Source organism: Pseudorasbora parva, chromosome 19, assembly GCF_024679245.1.
Source record: "Pseudorasbora parva isolate DD20220531a chromosome 19, ASM2467924v1, whole genome shotgun sequence".
NCBI lineage: Eukaryota > Metazoa > Chordata > Actinopteri > Cypriniformes > Gobionidae > Pseudorasbora > Pseudorasbora parva.
In genome coordinates, this window is record NC_090190.1 from 40,140,691 (window position 1) to 40,158,053 (window position 17,363).

Sequence of the window (17,363 nt, forward strand, 5' to 3'; positions counted from 1 at the left end):
TCAAATCTGACCAATGTGCATGTGTAATCTTTAGTTCCCCTGTCATTGCAGATGGTTCAGTTGCTCGTGTCCAGAGGTGCAAACATCAACGCTTTTGATAAGAAGGACAGACGAGCCGTTCATTGGGCCGCATACATGGGTGAAAAACATCAACATCAGTACAAACAGAAAACATGTGTTTCTGTCATTGATCTGAAATCACTCACTCACTCACTCGCTCCCTCTCTGTCTCAGGTCATTTAGAGGTGATGAAGTTACTGGTGTCTCATGGTGCTGAGCTTTGCTGTAAGGATAAGAAATCATACACTCCGCTTCACGCCGCTGCCTCAAGTGGGATGATCAATGTGGTCAAATACCTGCTCAATCTGGGTGTTGATGTAAGTAAGCCCCGCTCATACGCACATACAGCTCCGCCCCTTCGTCTTCATGTGAACTGACACCATTTTTCTTAAATTATAAAATAATTTAAAGGGTTCAATGAAATGAGAAACTTATTTGCCTTGATCTTTTGACATATAAATGTGCTTTGTACTATTAAATCATCCTGCAAAAACAAGTGGATGGTTTATGTTTCCGTCAGAGGATTATATGTTTGTTCGGAGCATTTGACTGCAGATTGTGTTATAATCGAAGAGTAATGGAGAGTTTGCACAGAAACTTTTGTTGAAAGGTGAAACAGTCGACTGTTTCTGACAGCAGCTGCATCACAAACTGCAAGTAAATGATTTCATAATGCATAATGCTTTTTACATGGATAATGTTTACAATACACTTACTCACATGCAATAGCGAGTGAGCGTTAATACTGTTTACTATGCACGGACATTAGCCAATCATAGCATTGGCCATTTACTGATAAGCCTTAAAGGAGCCACGCCTTAAAAATTTATAATTTCTGACAGAGTGCAAAAACCTTTTTTAAAGGTCCCGTTCTTCGCGTGTTTTCAAAGCTTTGATTATGTTTACAGTGTGCAGTATAACATGAGTTCATGTTTCACGTGTAAAAAAAACAGTATTTTTCAAACAATTGACTTATCTGTACAGCGCTGTTTCCTCTGTCCTAAAAACGACCTGATGATTTCCTTGTTTTATGAAGTCCCTCCTTCAGAAACACGTAACGAGTTCTGATTGGGCCAGCGCTTCCCGTGTTGTGATTGGACAGCAGCTTAGCGCACTTTGACCACGCCCCCTATTTTGCGTGTTCTTCTGGGCGGAGGGTTCGTCAACAAACGGTTCTAGTGACGTCATCACAGCAGGAAGTGCAGCGGTGTAGTCCAAACCAGCCGTTCGCTGTAGGCTTTGAAAGGGAACTTCTGTTAAATAAAATATCTCGCTTGGAATTGAGCTTTATAATTTTACAGGTATTATTTATGCTCTAACAGCAACATTACACTCTAACTAAAGTTTGAAAGATGGCGAATGATCGCGAAGAACGGGACCTTTAACACTACAAGGGAACTTCAAGCAACATATTGAAATAATAAAAATCCCATAACCCATTTAAATGATCTAATGTAATGTAGATAATGTTCAGTTGTAAAAGGATATATAGTAATTCATATTTTAGTCATCCAACAGAAAGATGCAACAGATATTTAATGTAATATAATAAATATATCCAGCAGACTATGTTGAATATATTATACTGTATTATTGGTGTTTAAGAACTGTTTATTTATTATAGTATTTACGTAATCTGCATTACTCTGATTCTACACCAAAGGCTGCATTTGTTTGATCAAAACTGTAAAACTGTAATGTGAATTATTATTATTATTATTATTATTATTATTATTATTACGTTATATTATTACAGTTAAAGGTGCACTATGCAGCTTTTGTCCACTAGAGGGAGCCTATGCAAAACAAATGCGTAGTTTGATGACGCAAAGTGTGAGCGCAGCATCTTGGGAGATGTGGTCTTCTCATCACAGCCGGTGAAAAATAGGACTCGGGCAGAAATCACGTTCATGCATGCGGTTATTAACGTTACTGTAGTCTAAAGCAGAGCAGGACCGAGTGTTATGGACCTGAGCAAAGCTGCTGGAGCGATTGTTAAACAAATACCCGCCTTGCGAATACCGGGACTTTTATTATGACGGGACGGGACTCATTTGCCGGGCGCCTGCACAGATCCGCTCTTCCGGTTATGATTTTGAGGTAATGCAGCTCTGTTTATCATATCAGATACATTTAAGTGTGTTTAAAACGATGTTATGACGTTACTCCGTGCGTTCACTTGTTCACACTGCTAAGAGTAAAGCGCTCCTGCCAAATAAAAGCCAAAACCGAGGGTAACGCAGATATGACGCAATTGACAGGCGACTCTCTCAAATGCAATGCTGCAACGTCCCTGTCCTTAGTTAAAATAGCAATTTTCTCACAATTTACAAATAGTTGGAAACATTTGGGATATTGTAGGTACTCAACTGAACAAAATATATAACACTGGCCTAGTGGTTTTTGGATATTTTACTGCAAAAATACTACATAGTGCACCTTTAAGTTGAAAATAACTGTTGAACCATTAACCAAATGATCTGTCTGTCTTCAGATTAACGAGCCGAACGCGTATGGAAACAGCCCTCTGCACCTGGCGTGTTTTAACGGGCAGGATGTGGTGGTGAATGAGCTGATAGAAGCAGGTGCTGATGTCAATCAGGTGAATGAGAAGGGCTTTTCCCCACTGCACTTCACTGCCGCCTCCCGCCAGGGGGCGCTGTGTCTGGAGCTGCTCATGGCCAACGGCGCCAACCTCAACAGCAAGGTCAGTTAGGTCCGGTTCACACACTGCTCGTTTTTCTGCTTAAAAACTTGAGACGCAGGTCAGTGGAACTGAAAAAAGTGCAAGGTCATCCAAGATGTTCATGTCTTTCTTTCTTCAGTCGAAAAGCAATTATGTTTTTTGAGGAAAACATTCCAGGATTTTTCTCCACACAATGGATTTCAAGGGGAACCAACGGTTGAAGGTCCAAATCAATGCCGTTTCAGAGGAAGAGCTTCAGAGGCGCTGTAATCTCAGAGGAATGGAGACATTTATCCAAACTATCCAAACAAAACAGAAACTCTTCTAAATTTGCCAAGCACAACACTAAACACTACTAAATCTCACACTTAACATTAATCTTGGACAAAAAAAATTCATAACACTTAATTTTACATTCACTCTTCATTTCGAGTGGCATGGCAAAACATGCTGGGAAATGAAATCCCTGTCCAGTTTCAGTTCAATTTAAGTTTGTCTAAATGAAAAGAAACTTCATAATTCAACTACTTTAACTTCATGAAACAATTCAGATGACTTAGACTGTGTCAGTTTTAAGAGCTTAAAAGAAAAAGAAAGTATGAAAAATACTCAAAAAAGTGATTTTAATTTAACTAATTTGTTTACCCTGCTCAAAGTGTGGGGTCAGTACAATAATTTATAATACTAAGATCTAATCTTTTCCAGAGTAAAGATGGGAAAACTCCTCTCCACATGGCGGCCATTCACGGGCGATACTCCAGATCACAGGCCATCATTCAGAACGGTGAGTGTGTTATTCTGCCCGTTTCTTGTTTGTCTTCCTCTCCAGTTTCTCCTCATCCTCTGTTTTCTGGTCTGTAGGCTCAGAGATTGACTGCGAGGATGAGAACGGAAACTCTCCGCTTCATATAGCGGCTCGTTATGGCCACGAGCTGCTCATCAACACTCTCATAACGAACGGTGCGGATATGGCAAAGTGAGTGACGGAGTGTGTTTTTACACCTTTAACAGCTGATTTATGAGCTTGTGCTGATCATGTGACTCCGCCTCTGTAGGCGGGGCATCCACGGCATGTTCCCGTTGCATCTGGCGGCGCTGAGCGGGTTTTCAGACTGCTGCCGGAAACTGCTCTCCTCAGGTGAATCTCATTTATGCTCATTAAACTGATTCCTGGTTATGAAACGATCTTTCATTTCATCATTTGTGTACTGCCCTTGACAACTGATCTGTTGCTTCAGGTTTCGACATCGACACGCCGGATGACTTTGGCAGGACGTGTTTGCATGCGGCCGCTGCAGGAGGGTGAGTCACAGCGCTGCTGCTTCTCTCTGATTGGCTCATCAGCGCCCCGTCTGGCCTGGATGCTTTATTGTCCCCTTCATTTGATCGTCTCTTCTTCTTTTCTCCAGGAATCTGGAGTGTTTAAATCTGTTGCTCAACACAGGTGCAGACTTTAACAGGAAAGACAGATTTGGGAGGTGAGTTACATTAGATGATCACATTTATACATTTAACTGGAAATATTTAATTTGAGATTACATGTTAATTTTAAGTAGTGGAGACACACCAAAATCAGAAACGCAAAAGTTGTGTGTGTGTGTGTGAAAGAAGTTGCATTTATTTCATTAAAAATGCAATAAGATCAGTAATATTGTGAAAAGGTATTGTAAATTAAACTAACTGTCTTCTCTGTGAATATATAGTAAAGTGTAATTTATTCCTGTGATCAAAGCTGGATTTATCATCATTACTCCAGTCTTCAGTGTCACATGATCCTTCACTAATCATTCTCAGATGAGGATTTGAGCTCAATACTATAGTATATAATGTGGTAGTTTGTCATATTAATATTTCTATATAATGTGGGTAACACTTTTATTTTAGGGTCTAATTCTCACCATTAACTAGTCACTTATTTTTAGCATGCATAACACTAGGAAATTGGCTGCTTATTCATACTTACACAAATTAATAGCTTATTCTGCATGACCATATTCTACGTAACAACCTTACTAACTATTAATATGGAGTAGTTAGTAGTTTATTGAGGCAAAAGTCATAGTTAATAGTGTGAATTGTACCATAATTTAAAGTGTGCCTAAAACACACTTTAGTGTGTGTGTGTTTGTGTATGTGTTTGTGTGTGTGTGTGTGTGTGTGTGTGTGTGTGTGTGTAATATATACACACACATATAAATATATACATATACACACACACACACACACACACACACACACACACACAAACACACACACAAACACACACACACACTAAAGTGTGCCTAAAACACACTTTAGTGTGTGTGTGTGTGTGTGTGTGTGTGTGTGTGTGTGTGTGTGTGTGTGTGTGTGTGTGTGTGTGTGTGTGTGTGTGTGTGTGTGTGTGTGTGTGTGTGTGTGTGTGTGTGTGTGTGTGTGTGTGTGTGTGTGTGTGTATGTATATATTTATATGTGTGTGTATATATTACACACACACACACACACACACACACACACACACACACACACACACACAAATTTTGTTTTTACCATTTGGTGATGAAATATGAGCCAGATTTGTGGACAGTCTGCACAGACTGGGATTTACAGTATATTCTCCTGCAGATTCCCATCACAGTGAGAAAACGCATTAGAGCAATCCTGAATATGGTCATCATGTATGATTTATTGCTCTCTCTCTCTCTCTCAGGACGGCACTGCATTACGCTGCTGCTAACTGTAACTATCAGTGTCTGTTTGCTCTGGTGGGCTCCGGGGCCAGTGTGAACGAGCGGGACGTCAGGGGCTGCAGTCCACTGCACTACACGGCTGCGGCCGACTCCGACGGCAGGTGAGGGGCCAAAAGATGGACACAAACACACGGTCATTCATCACACTGGAAACGGAAGGTCAAGTCAAGTGCACTGCATTGTGGGATGCGGTATTTCAAGTAATGTGCTCTACTGTATCAGCAAATAATAGTAGGTCATCCGGGTATTTCAGGCACACAGAAAATGTGTTTGCTGGGCACGGATGGGGTAAAATCATATTTAAGCATTAATAGCCATGAACCAAACCAAAAAGCTATGAGTAGAATTGCAACATTTAAAAAAAAACGTACTTAAGTACTTCATGGTTTTAGAGAGGTAAAGAACTACAATCCCATGTAGAATTGTGCATGACTTAATCAAATTGACAATTACCAAATTGTTAATTACCAAAAACAATGTCAATATATAAAACTATCAATAGTAACATTTTAAATTTATTGTAAAATCAGCAAATACACTATATTGGACCCTTCCAAATAATTGATCTCAGGTGTTCAATCCCTTCATGGCACAGGTGTGTAAATCAAGCACTAGGCCTGCAGACGCTTCTACACACTTTAGTGAAAGAACGGGTCGCTCTCAGGAGCTCAGTGATACCTGTGCAATAAGTCCATTCCTGACATTTCCTCACTACTAAAAACTCAGACATGAAGTGGTAGGCCACGTAAAATCACAGAGCGGGGTCAGCACATTCTGAGGGTCATAATTTCATGCTCCTAATTTTTGGGAACAGTTTGGGGATGGCCCCTTCCTGTTTTAGCATGACTGCGCACCGGAGCACAAAGCAAGGTCATTCAGCATCAGCGTCTTGAAGAATGGTCAGAAATTCCCTCAGAGTTCTGTGGAGATCAACAGTTCCCGTCACCATTTTTTTAAACAAGGCCTACCAGCTACACGGTGAATTATCACATTACAAACTTGGATTTGAAGAAAACTGTTTTTGTAAATCTGACAAAAAAAACAAAGGTAATGGACTGTGAGGGAAAGAACTACAATCCCAGGAAGCATTGCAGTATAATTGAATTAAAAACAATGAAGAAATATTAAACTTCTCATGTACAAATATTGATTTTATATATAAATACACTTTTTTGAACTTTAGTGCGAGCATCATGGGTAATATCGTTTTTCCACTAGGACTTCTGCTATTAAATATAATTATAAATAAAAATGAAATAATGTAGGCTGGCCGCTTCTGGAAGAAAATACCCTAGATTTCTCAGCCTAGTAGCTCATGGTAGGTCTGTCTTTAAAGGTTATTGTTCAAAATTAATTTCACTATTGAGAAAATGAATGGTGTTTTTTTACAATTGGAAACCAAATATGCACACTATTGCACACTATTGGCTTTGTTTACTCACCGTGACTGATTGGTGGAATTGTCTGTGCAGCATCATGGGTAATGTAGTTGTTCACTGTTAAGAATGATTAACCTATTTAAAAAAAATAATACCTCAGAGCTCAAAGTAGGTCTGTCTTTAAAAATGTACAAGTTATCATTAAAAAATATATTTCTCTGTGCATAAAATGACTGGATTTTACTTCCAAATGTTGCACTCCTTTATGAACTGTGAATGTTTGAGCCGATTTCTCTGTCTGTCAGGTGTCTGGAGTATCTGTTGAGGAATGATGCGAATCCAGGTCTCAGGGATAAAGACGGATACAGCGCTGTACACTACGCTTCAGCGTACGGTCACCGAGTGTGTCTGGAGCTGGTTAGTACAGCTCATCATCTAAACACACTGAGCTTAAAACACTCAACACTGCTCTGTCTTCAGGGTTTGTCTCTGTTTTCTTTTGTAGATCGCCAACGAAACACCATTAGATGTGGTGAGTTTAAATCTGTTCCTGTGTGGATTGAACAACAACACACAATCTGGCCAGTGCTGCCCTCTAATGGCCACATGAGTTCAAACTGAACCCTGTGTACTGTATTGATAAATGTTTCTCTTCTTGTTATGTTTGATTTGTCAGCGCATGAAGAAAAACAGCTATTAGGGTATATATTGTAATGTTAAGGTATTACATTTTGATATATTATGAAACAATACAAAAATTGTTTCATAACAAATCAAAATGTAACGCCTTTCTCCTTCAAAACCGTTTCCCCAAAGACTGGGGATAAATATTATTAATGAATAATAATAATAATATTAATAATACTATCCTAATATCCATTTCATGGTCCAATCTCATCCTGATAAATTAAATAAATTACTTTATATTCTTCTGAATTTTTTTGTACTCTAAATGGCATACATGGTCCTCAAATATAAAAACAAATCATATTTTTCATAAAGTTATGAATGTATATATATTTTCAGCTGATGGACACGTCTGCATCAAGCATCTTACACGACACAGAAGTCCAGCCTCCCATCAGCCCTTTACACTTAGCGGTGAGTTACAGAAAATGAATGACACACACATATATATATATATATATATATATATATATATATATATAGGACCAGTGGAGAACCAGCCACAGGGTCATGGGCGGCCAAGGCTCATTGATGCACGTGGGGAGCGAAGGCTGGCCCGTGTGGTCCGATCAAACAGACGAGCTACTGGAGCTCAAACTGCTCCAGAAGTTAATGCTGGTTCTGATAGAAAGCTGTCAGAATACACAGAGCAGCTCAGTTTGTTGCGTATGGGGCGGCATAGTCGCAGACCAGTCTTTGTGCCCACACACACACCTTGTTGAGTGTCAACAGTAACATGCAAGTCAAAAGTCAGCTTTAAAAAATTTCTACTGTAGATTGTAAGCGTGTTGAGTAAAATAATGACATTTGAAAACTGAAATTTGTGTGTGTGTGTTGCCAGGCATATCACGGTCACCACCCTGCTCTTGAGGTTCTGGTCCAGTCTCTGCTGGATCTGGATGTGAGGACGCCTCAGGGTCACACTGCTCTGAGTCTGGCTGCGTTTAAGGGTCACGTGGAGTGTGTGGACATTCTCATCAATCAGGGCGCGTCAATGCTGCTGAAGGACTACACACACAAGAGAAGCGCCATACACTCCGCAGGTCAACGACACACACACACACACTTTCTCTCTTGCACAGACACACACACACACACACACTGTCTCTCTCTCTCTCTCTCTCTCTCTCTCTCTCTCACTCACACTCACACTCACACTCACACTCACACACACACACTCACAGTCTCGCACACAGTCTTATTTTATTTTATTGTGTATGTTTGATTGTGTCCAACCGCAGCCATGAACGGTCACTCTGAGTGTCTGCGTCTGCTCATCCATAACGCCGATCAGCAAACAGCCGTCGATATCCGTGATGGAAATGGACAGTGAGTTTCAGGGCTTCTGTATGCTTGACTAGTGTCGGTCTGATGAATTGGTTGATTGTGAATTGTGTTGTTGTTTGTCAGGACTCCTCTGATGTTGGCAGTTCTGGGCGGACACACAGACTGTGTGTATCTTCTGTTGAGTAAAGGAGCCAGTGTGGAGGCCAGAGATAAATGGGGCAGGACGGCCCTCCACCGTGGGGTAAGTCTCTCTCACTAACACACACACACACACACACGTTTTTTTTGTGTGAAATGTAAGGACATTCCTTAGGAGTAATGGTTTTTATACTGTACAAACCATATTTTCTACCCCCCTACACTGCCCCTGCCTCTAAACCTACCCATCACAGGAAACATTCTGCATTTTTTAATTATCAAAAAAAAATCATCTTGTGTGATTTGAAAAGTGGGGACATGGGTAATGTCCTCATATTTCACCCTCTCCTTGTAATACCTGTGTCATACCCATGTCATTAAACACATTTGTGTCCTGATGTTTCACAAAAACAAGCACACACACACACACTCACACATACTTCATCTATACAGAGCTTTTTTTGCTCACCAGCCGCTGTAGCCACTGGTTTAATGTTATCTCGTTATTTGTCAGCAGGTTTATTAGGCTGCTGTCACATTAAGACTCCACACACGGATCCATTACACTGTAACACATGAGCTTTCTCAACTCTTTACAATCACTTAAAACATAACTGACTGTGTTTATGTGACCACTCACCAAGACTGTTTTGTGTGTATGTGACTGTTTAAATACAATAAGCAGCAAAAAATTGCTCAATTTAGTCCTGGCACTTTGGGTATGAGCACAAAATATGCGGGAATGAGTGAAATGATCCGCAAATTCAAGCTCTGTAACAGCAACCATATTCATCCATCCAGAGCCAATGGAAGCGAGTGATTGAGAGAGGAAGCAGGTTTGTGTGTCACTCGCTGACAGAGAGACGAGAGGGAGAAAGAAACGCTGGTGTCGTGTGTCTGTTCTCAGGGAAATGAGCATTGGAAGCGTTTCAGATATTTCAGTTTCAATATGCATTGAAAAATCTAAATTTTTCACAACATTATTGCACTTAGTTTATTGTTTCAGTTTTTTTAGTTGCTGTGTGACAAACCACTGATGAAATCCACCCGAATTTGACGGGTTGGTGGGTGTTAATGTCACGCCCTGTGTATGTATATGGATGTGTCAACTCAGTTTATTTAGCATTACTTGAAAGTTTTGTGTGGTTTTGACACAAGCTGTAAGATTATGTTAGTGTTTCTCTCCCACTTTTCTAACACATAATGCGTTCATCTTGTCTGTATACTTTCCAGTATGTTGTTTAATAATTTGTTTGTAGCTATTGTTTTATGATGCACAGATGCTGCTTACAGACATGTACTGGAACAGTATGTTGTGTTTATTTAATTGTATATATATATATATATATATATATATATATATATATATATATATATATATATATATATATATATATATATATATATATATATATATATATATATATATATATATATATATATATATATATATATATATACCCAATGGCAATTCAAAGTGAAATTAAAATAGTGATAACATATCCACGAGAAAAAAAGAATACCATGTGTTTTGACAACGAAGAAGAAGAATTGACAACAATGTAAAATGTGTACCTTGAATGCAATGTAAGTCGCTTTGGATAAAAGCGTCTGCCAAATGCATAAATGTAAATGTAAATGTAAATGTGTACAAATTTAAATTTAAAAACAGGGATAGTTCAGACAGTTGTAAAGATAATTAAAACATAATAATAATAAAAAATAAAATAAAAAATAAAAATATATATATATATATAAAATAAAACAAAATAAAATAAAATGGTCAGATCCACAATAGTGGTCTGAAATAAAAATAAAACATCCTTCAGTTTACAGCCTACATACATGTACCATCTTACTTAGATCACCTCTCATTCATTTCTTTCTCAAACACGTTCATAACATCTGTTTCAATCATTATTCCCTGATTTTTTTAATAAAGAAACAGAACGGTGAACAATTCTAGGTCTAATTCTAGTTGGGAAAGAATAATTTTGGGACTATTTGCAAATTAAATATATATTTTTAGTCTCGAGATTCTTCCCGTTAGTGAATAAATACATAGATCTGCTGTTAGCATTTGATTTCCGCAGTGGTCTGGTGGGAGAATTTTTGTAAACCGTGTCAAAGGTTACAGGTTTAAAGATGTTCGTTGATTGTATATTAAAGGTGTCCTGAACTGGCTTTTTTTAATTTTTTATACTGTTTTCTGAGGTCAATGACGTTTGCATGTTTTTTACATTCAAAAACATCATAAATAAGTAATAAGCTATTTTCTACACTAGTTTTGAGGCTCTCTCCGAAACGCTGGGTTTTTATGGGCGTGACTCACTGGAGACTTGGAAGTAAACGCCCACAGCTAGGATTGAATAAGATTTGCATATTTAATGAGCTTCACAATGATTTATCTCTCATCCAACCACGTTTGATTAATTTTGTTATTACTTGGCCCATCTGATCAGTGGACAAGCGCGAACCACACACACATAAGCGGGGGCGCGCTCCTCAAATATCAAGTCAAGACAGTGAACAACAGATCAAAAAATGTATGTTATTTCACTATTAATAATTCACCGGCCTCCCAACGTGCTTGTGTTTTGGTAGCCCGTCTGGGAAACACAGAGCCCCGGGACGTTGGTCTTTGCGAGCCCCTGGCCCATAACATAACATGTCCGATCTGATCTGTTCTGATCCTGAATCACAACGAACCAACAAATAAAGGATTAGCCTGTGACAGCGTGCTTTAAGTTCTGTTAGACGCGTACACATAATACGATCTGTGACAATACAATACTATCACTTTTTTTTTTTAAATGCATTTTACTCACATAAGTGTGTTGCACCATTCCTGTCGGAGCTAATATAGAAGGCACAGCATTGTGTTTCAATCTCAATATGTCTGCAAATCCAGTGTCTTATTTACAAATGATTATCTTGGTCATGGCAGTTTGGCCATTTCTAATTATAGAAGGGACTTGTCCCCTTAATGTCTATAGTGTTAACAGCCCTGAAATGCAGTTATTAGATTACTTAAAGGAAGTGTATGTAAGATTGTGGCCAAAACGGGTGTATCCCCTCTCCCCCTTCTCCTGACTCGAGGTTGCCAGATTGGCTGCAGGATCAGCAGGAGGGTTTGTAGATCTGCAGCTGTGGTAACTAGATCAGATCTGGCAACCCGGATGCAGAAACACTGCTGACTTCGTGATTGGTCGATCAGTGGAGGGCGGAGCTTCTGGCCAAAACACAACATGTCAACATCAGTTGAGGGCTGCAACAACTTTTAAATGACAATATCCTGGCCGGACTACTGTTGTCAGTGATAAATGTATTTGAAATTAACATGATTTCTTAATGTCTAGTGACACATCAGAGCCATTTTATGATTCATTGAAATACATTTCTTACATACAGTTCCTATAGTGTTTACAGCCCTGAAATACAGTTATTAGATTACTTAATTCAATTACAATAATTTTCTGTGCTAATCCAAATTATGCCATAAATTATGGTTACAAACAAAAATTGAGGGATGAGTTCAAATTAGTTTATGTGGTTATTTATATTATGCCACAAAACATAATTGTTTCAAGTTTGCATTGTAAAGTAAAAGCTTCTCTGTGGCCTTGACTGTGTGTCGCAGGCAGTGCTGGGTCATGAGGCGTGTGTGGAGGCGCTGCTGCAGGACGGGTCCAGTTTCCTGGCTCAGGACAGTAGGGGGCGCTCTCCTCTGCACCTGGCGGCTGCTTGCGGTCACGTTGGGGTTCTGAGGGCCCTTCTGAAGATTCAAAAGGCCGTCCTCGTCCTCAAGGACAACTGTGGTTTCACTCCGCTGCACTGGGCGTGTTATAACGGTAAACTTGCCGCCATCCAAGCAAACTGATGAATACTTTTAGTCAGCAAGGATGCATTACATTGATCAAAAGTGACAGTAAAGACATGTATAATGCTACAAGACTACACTGCCTGGCTGAAAAGTTAATTGGAAGTCTTTGGGATGTGCTGGTGGAGACGTTACAGAGAGCTGGACGGGGCTGGATTGGTAATCAGACATACCGGCATTTTCCCGGTGGGCAGACACACTTTGGGGCCGATACAAGGTTATTTCATGACCCTTTAAAGTGTCACCATTTATTCACCCTCATGTCATTCCAAACCTGAATAACTTTCTTTTCTTTCTGTTTTTTCGTCCCAAATGGTTTGGTTGTCAGCATTCTTTGAAATATCTTTTGTGTTTCACATAAAGTTTGAAATGACATGAGGATGAGAAAATTATGACAGAATTTATTAGTATTATATTCACTACGATTGTGTTGTTTATTTTGGCCGGGCAGTGTATTTCAATGCATTTGAACTTTCCATTCATCCACGAATCCCATGTCGATCTCAGGTCATGACGCGTGTGTGGAGCTGCTCTTGGAGGAGGACGTGTTTCACAAGATGGAGGGAAACTCCTTCAGTCCGCTGCACTGCGCTGTGTAAGAAACACCTGATGATCTGATGAGCTTCCTCCTGGATGATGTTCATATGAAAGCATCACATCTCTCCCCTCTTTCTCCGTTTCAGAATTAACGATAATGAATCTGCAGCTGAGATGCTGATTGAAACCTTAGGTCCAGCGATCGTGAACGCCACAGACTCTCAGTCCAGGTAAGAGCAGTGTTTCTCCAGGAGCAGCGCTGCATTATATTCTTTAGTTCATCTGTGTGTGTGTCCCGCAGGACGCCGCTGCACGCCGCCGCTTACACTGATCACGTGGAGTGTTTGCAGCTTCTGCTGGGTCACAACGCTCAGGTCAACTCCATTGACATGCTGGGAAAAACACCACTCATGATGGCGGCTGAGAACGGTCAGACGAACGCCGTGGGTGAGACACACACTCTGAGAAGAGAAGCGTTTTTCTCCAGTTACAGTTCTGAGATCAAATGGCAGATCAGCACAAGTAACAAATGTTTAAAGTTACATTTATGTGTTTTAATTCACATACACCACTGTTCAAATGTTTGGGGTTGGAACCTTTTTTTAACTAAAGAAGTCTCTTCTGCTCATCAAGGCTGTATAGATATGATTAAAAATAGAGTAAAATCAGTAATATTGTGAAATATTATTACAATTTAAAATAACTGACTTCTATGTGAATATATATTAAAGTGTGATTTATTCCTGTGATCAAAACTGAATTTATCATCATTACTCCAGTCTTCAGTGTCACATGATCCTTCACTAATCATTCTCAGATGAGGATCTGATGATCAAGAAACATTTATGATTATTATCAAATGGTGAAAAGGTTTTTTTTTTTGTTTTTTTATAGAAAGTTCAAAAGAACATTTCCTGATGGTGTGTTCACAGACAGACAGACAGACAGACAGACAGACAGATTTAGATAGATAGATGGATAGATAGATGGACAGACAGACAGACAGACAGACAGACAGACAGACAGACAGACAGACAGACAGACAGACAGACAGACAGACAGACAGACAGACAGATAGATAGATAGATAGATAGATAGATAGATAGATAGATAGATAGATAGATAGATAGATAGATAGATAGATAGATAGATAGATAGATAGATAGATAGATAGATAGATAGAACTACAGGAAAAAGAGGACGATAGAGTTTCCTTCAAATGTCTGTCATTAAACCAGCCGCTCTAAACATGTCTACATACTACTCTAGATCTGACAGCAGCTGGATATACTGATGGATATACTGATGGATATATTGATGGATATATTGATGGAATCATACTGATGGATATACTGATGGATATATTGATGGATATGTTGATGGATATACTGATGGATATATTGATGGATATATTGATGGAATCATACTGATGGATATATTGATGGAATCATATTGATGGTGATATAATTGTGACGAGTGTTTGGTTTCTCCAGAGGTGCTGGTGAGCAGCGCAAAAGCAGATTTCACATTACAGGACGCACACAGAAACACAGCCCTGCATCTGGCCTGCAGTAAGGTACAAACACAATGAACATGAACAAAATATGAGAGTCCAGCATCTATTGTACATCAGAACATACAAACAACATAAACACAGCATGTGAGCAGAGCTGCTGAGGTGGAAAATCACTTCCTCCTGATGCTCAATGGATTAAAAACTCATCTTAAACCCACAGTATAAAACTCACAGTCATTTATGAATTAAAGACAGTGTTAGCACATGCAAAGTGACTGCTGGTATTTATATGCATTTTATGTAAGCCTGTTATGCTTTTATGAAGATTTAATTTGCATTGCAAATCCATCTTCACTTGTATTGTTTCTGTAGGGGCATGAAACCAGTGCCTTGTTAATACTTGAGAAGGTCGCGGACAGAAACCTCATCAACTGCACGAACGCAGCGCTGCAGACGTAAGTTCAGTCTCCTCACACATACAAACGTTTGTTCTCCTCATGATCATGATGGTCTCGAGACTAAAGAGAGCTGCTCCTCTCTCTCTCTCTCTCTCTCTCTCTCTCTCTCTATCTCTATCTCTGTCTCTATCTCTCTCTCTCTCGCTCTTGTGTCTCAGGCCGCTACACATCGCTGCTCGTAACGGCCTCACTGTGGTCGTGCAGGAGCTTCTGAGTAAAGGAGCCAGTGTCCTGGCCGTGGATGAAAACGGTGAGAGTTTAAAACCACAGCACATTTATCATCAAAGCAGGATTATTATAGATATACAGATAGGACAAAAAGGAAAACCCATAAAAAATCACTTGAACTCATGTAGGTTGTCTACAAAGCCCATCTCACTACAGCGGCTCTACAATCATTAATGAAGCCACGAGAAGAGTTTTTGTGAACAAAAAAACTAAATAACGACTTATATAGTGATGGGCTGATTTCAAAACAATGTTTCGAACGGTTATGAATCAGCGAATTGATTCATGATTCAGATCGCGTGTCAAACTGCTGAAATCACGTGACATTGGCGATCCGAATCATGAATCAATACGCTGATTCATAACAGTTGAGATGGGCTTTGTAACGACGTCTTTAGTGCCTTTATGGGTCTTGAGAGAGGAAATGACATTGGTGTCAATGAAGGCCTTTCTGAGCCATCGGATTTCAACACTAATATCTTCATCTGTGTGTGAAGATGAACGGAGGTCTGACGGGTGTTGAACGACATGAGGGAGAGGAATTAATGACAGAATTTAAATTTTTGGGTAAACTAACCCTTTAACTAATAACCATTATTGTAAAGTGTTCCGTCACTTTTTTGTTTTGTCTGTTGTACTGAATGCATGATGTTATATTATAGCTGTATATTGCTGAATTTAACTAAATCAAATGTTTCCCAGGTTACACTCCAGCTTTGGCTTGCGCCCCGAATAAAGATGTGGCCGACTGTTTGGCGCTGATACTCGCCACCATGATGCCCATTTCTCCCAGCAGTCCTGGCACCATCTCAGCCCTCACGTTTACCACCATTAACCATTACTCCAGCCCATCCAAGACTGTGACCTTTGACCCTTTACCCATGCTGCGGTCCGAGCACATCTCCTTCCGCAAATTCAACAGCCTGGGTCGCGAGGACGGCCTCATCGTCCCCGATGATGAACTCAACGATTCAGACTCGGAAACGTACTGACAACACGCCCTGTCCCGCCCCTCAGTGTCTTAAACTATCGCCTCATTGGCCAAATGGTGACTGTATGCTAATTAGGGTCGTCCCTCAACGACCGGTGAGTCCGAAGTCTCAGGAGAAAGCGGAAAAACAGGAAAATAAGTGCCACGGAAGTGGCCAACACTGCAGTCTGACCAGTCCATTTCTGTTTCTTCTCTACATTGTCAATGTTTGACCACTCAATCTTCTCTAATCCTCATTATTTAAAGCCAAATTCATTTTGTTTTGATTTATCAGAAGAAATCCCTTCATTTTGACCGCCGTGGGAATGTTTTTCCCAGCCTTCATGTGAAACGTGAGAAGGCAATGGATTCTTGTAACTGCAGAAGCAGGAAAAACGGAAGACGTCAGGGACCAAGAGCTGCAGCTTTACTTTTAATCCCCGTTTGTGCATGAAGAGTGGATTTAGGTTTGCATCATCATGGATTATTTATTATAAAAAAATGAAGACTTTCAGGGGTCAAACTGAGTATTTATTCCTCCGCTGTTGTGAGGAATTACAGCAGTCTTCCTGTGTGTGTGTGTGTGTGTGTGTGTGTGTGTGTGTGTGTGTGTGCGTGCGTGCGTGAGAGAGAGAGACTGAATTTGAATGTGTGTGTGTGGTTATTTTATAAGAATTCAAAGACAATGAAAAGATCAGGTGTATGACTTGAGCTTTTGGTACATTGTTAATTCTAAGTACAGTCTACATAATAAATCATTTTTGCCATAAAAATGATCTCCTTTTGAGTCATTTTATTTATTAAAAAA

General features: G+C 39.7%; 1 protein-coding gene across 3 annotated transcripts in view; it reads left to right on the forward strand.

Annotated features, from left to right (window-relative positions):
- The window catches only part of LOC137047804 (serine/threonine-protein phosphatase 6 regulatory ankyrin repeat subunit A), a 40,482-nt gene extending 23,153 nt beyond the window's left edge, over nt 1-17,329 (forward strand). For all 3 annotated transcript variants that reach the window (XM_067425684.1, XM_067425683.1, XM_067425685.1), the window contains 23 exons: nt 52-139; nt 235-377; nt 2,555-2,767; nt 3,452-3,530; nt 3,608-3,722; nt 3,802-3,884; nt 3,985-4,048; nt 4,156-4,224; nt 5,436-5,576; nt 7,160-7,271; nt 7,360-7,386; nt 7,881-7,955; nt 8,383-8,584; nt 8,783-8,870; nt 8,952-9,069; nt 12,607-12,817; nt 13,354-13,441; nt 13,530-13,613; nt 13,685-13,830; nt 14,877-14,959; nt 15,272-15,354; nt 15,516-15,607; nt 16,288-17,329. In XM_067425684.1, coding sequence (XP_067281785.1) covers nt 52-139; nt 235-377; nt 2,555-2,767; nt 3,452-3,530; nt 3,608-3,722; nt 3,802-3,884; nt 3,985-4,048; nt 4,156-4,224; nt 5,436-5,576; nt 7,160-7,271; nt 7,360-7,386; nt 7,881-7,955; nt 8,383-8,584; nt 8,783-8,870; nt 8,952-9,069; nt 12,607-12,817; nt 13,354-13,441; nt 13,530-13,613; nt 13,685-13,830; nt 14,877-14,959; nt 15,272-15,354; nt 15,516-15,607; nt 16,288-16,577 — 2,694 coding nt within the window. In that variant the 3' untranslated portion in view covers nt 16,578-17,329. The remainder of the gene's footprint in view (nt 1-51; nt 140-234; nt 378-2,554; nt 2,768-3,451; nt 3,531-3,607; nt 3,723-3,801; nt 3,885-3,984; nt 4,049-4,155; nt 4,225-5,435; nt 5,577-7,159; nt 7,272-7,359; nt 7,387-7,880; nt 7,956-8,382; nt 8,585-8,782; nt 8,871-8,951; nt 9,070-12,606; nt 12,818-13,353; nt 13,442-13,529; nt 13,614-13,684; nt 13,831-14,876; nt 14,960-15,271; nt 15,355-15,515; nt 15,608-16,287) is intronic.
- The last annotated feature ends 34 nt before the right edge of the window (nt 17,330-17,363 follow it).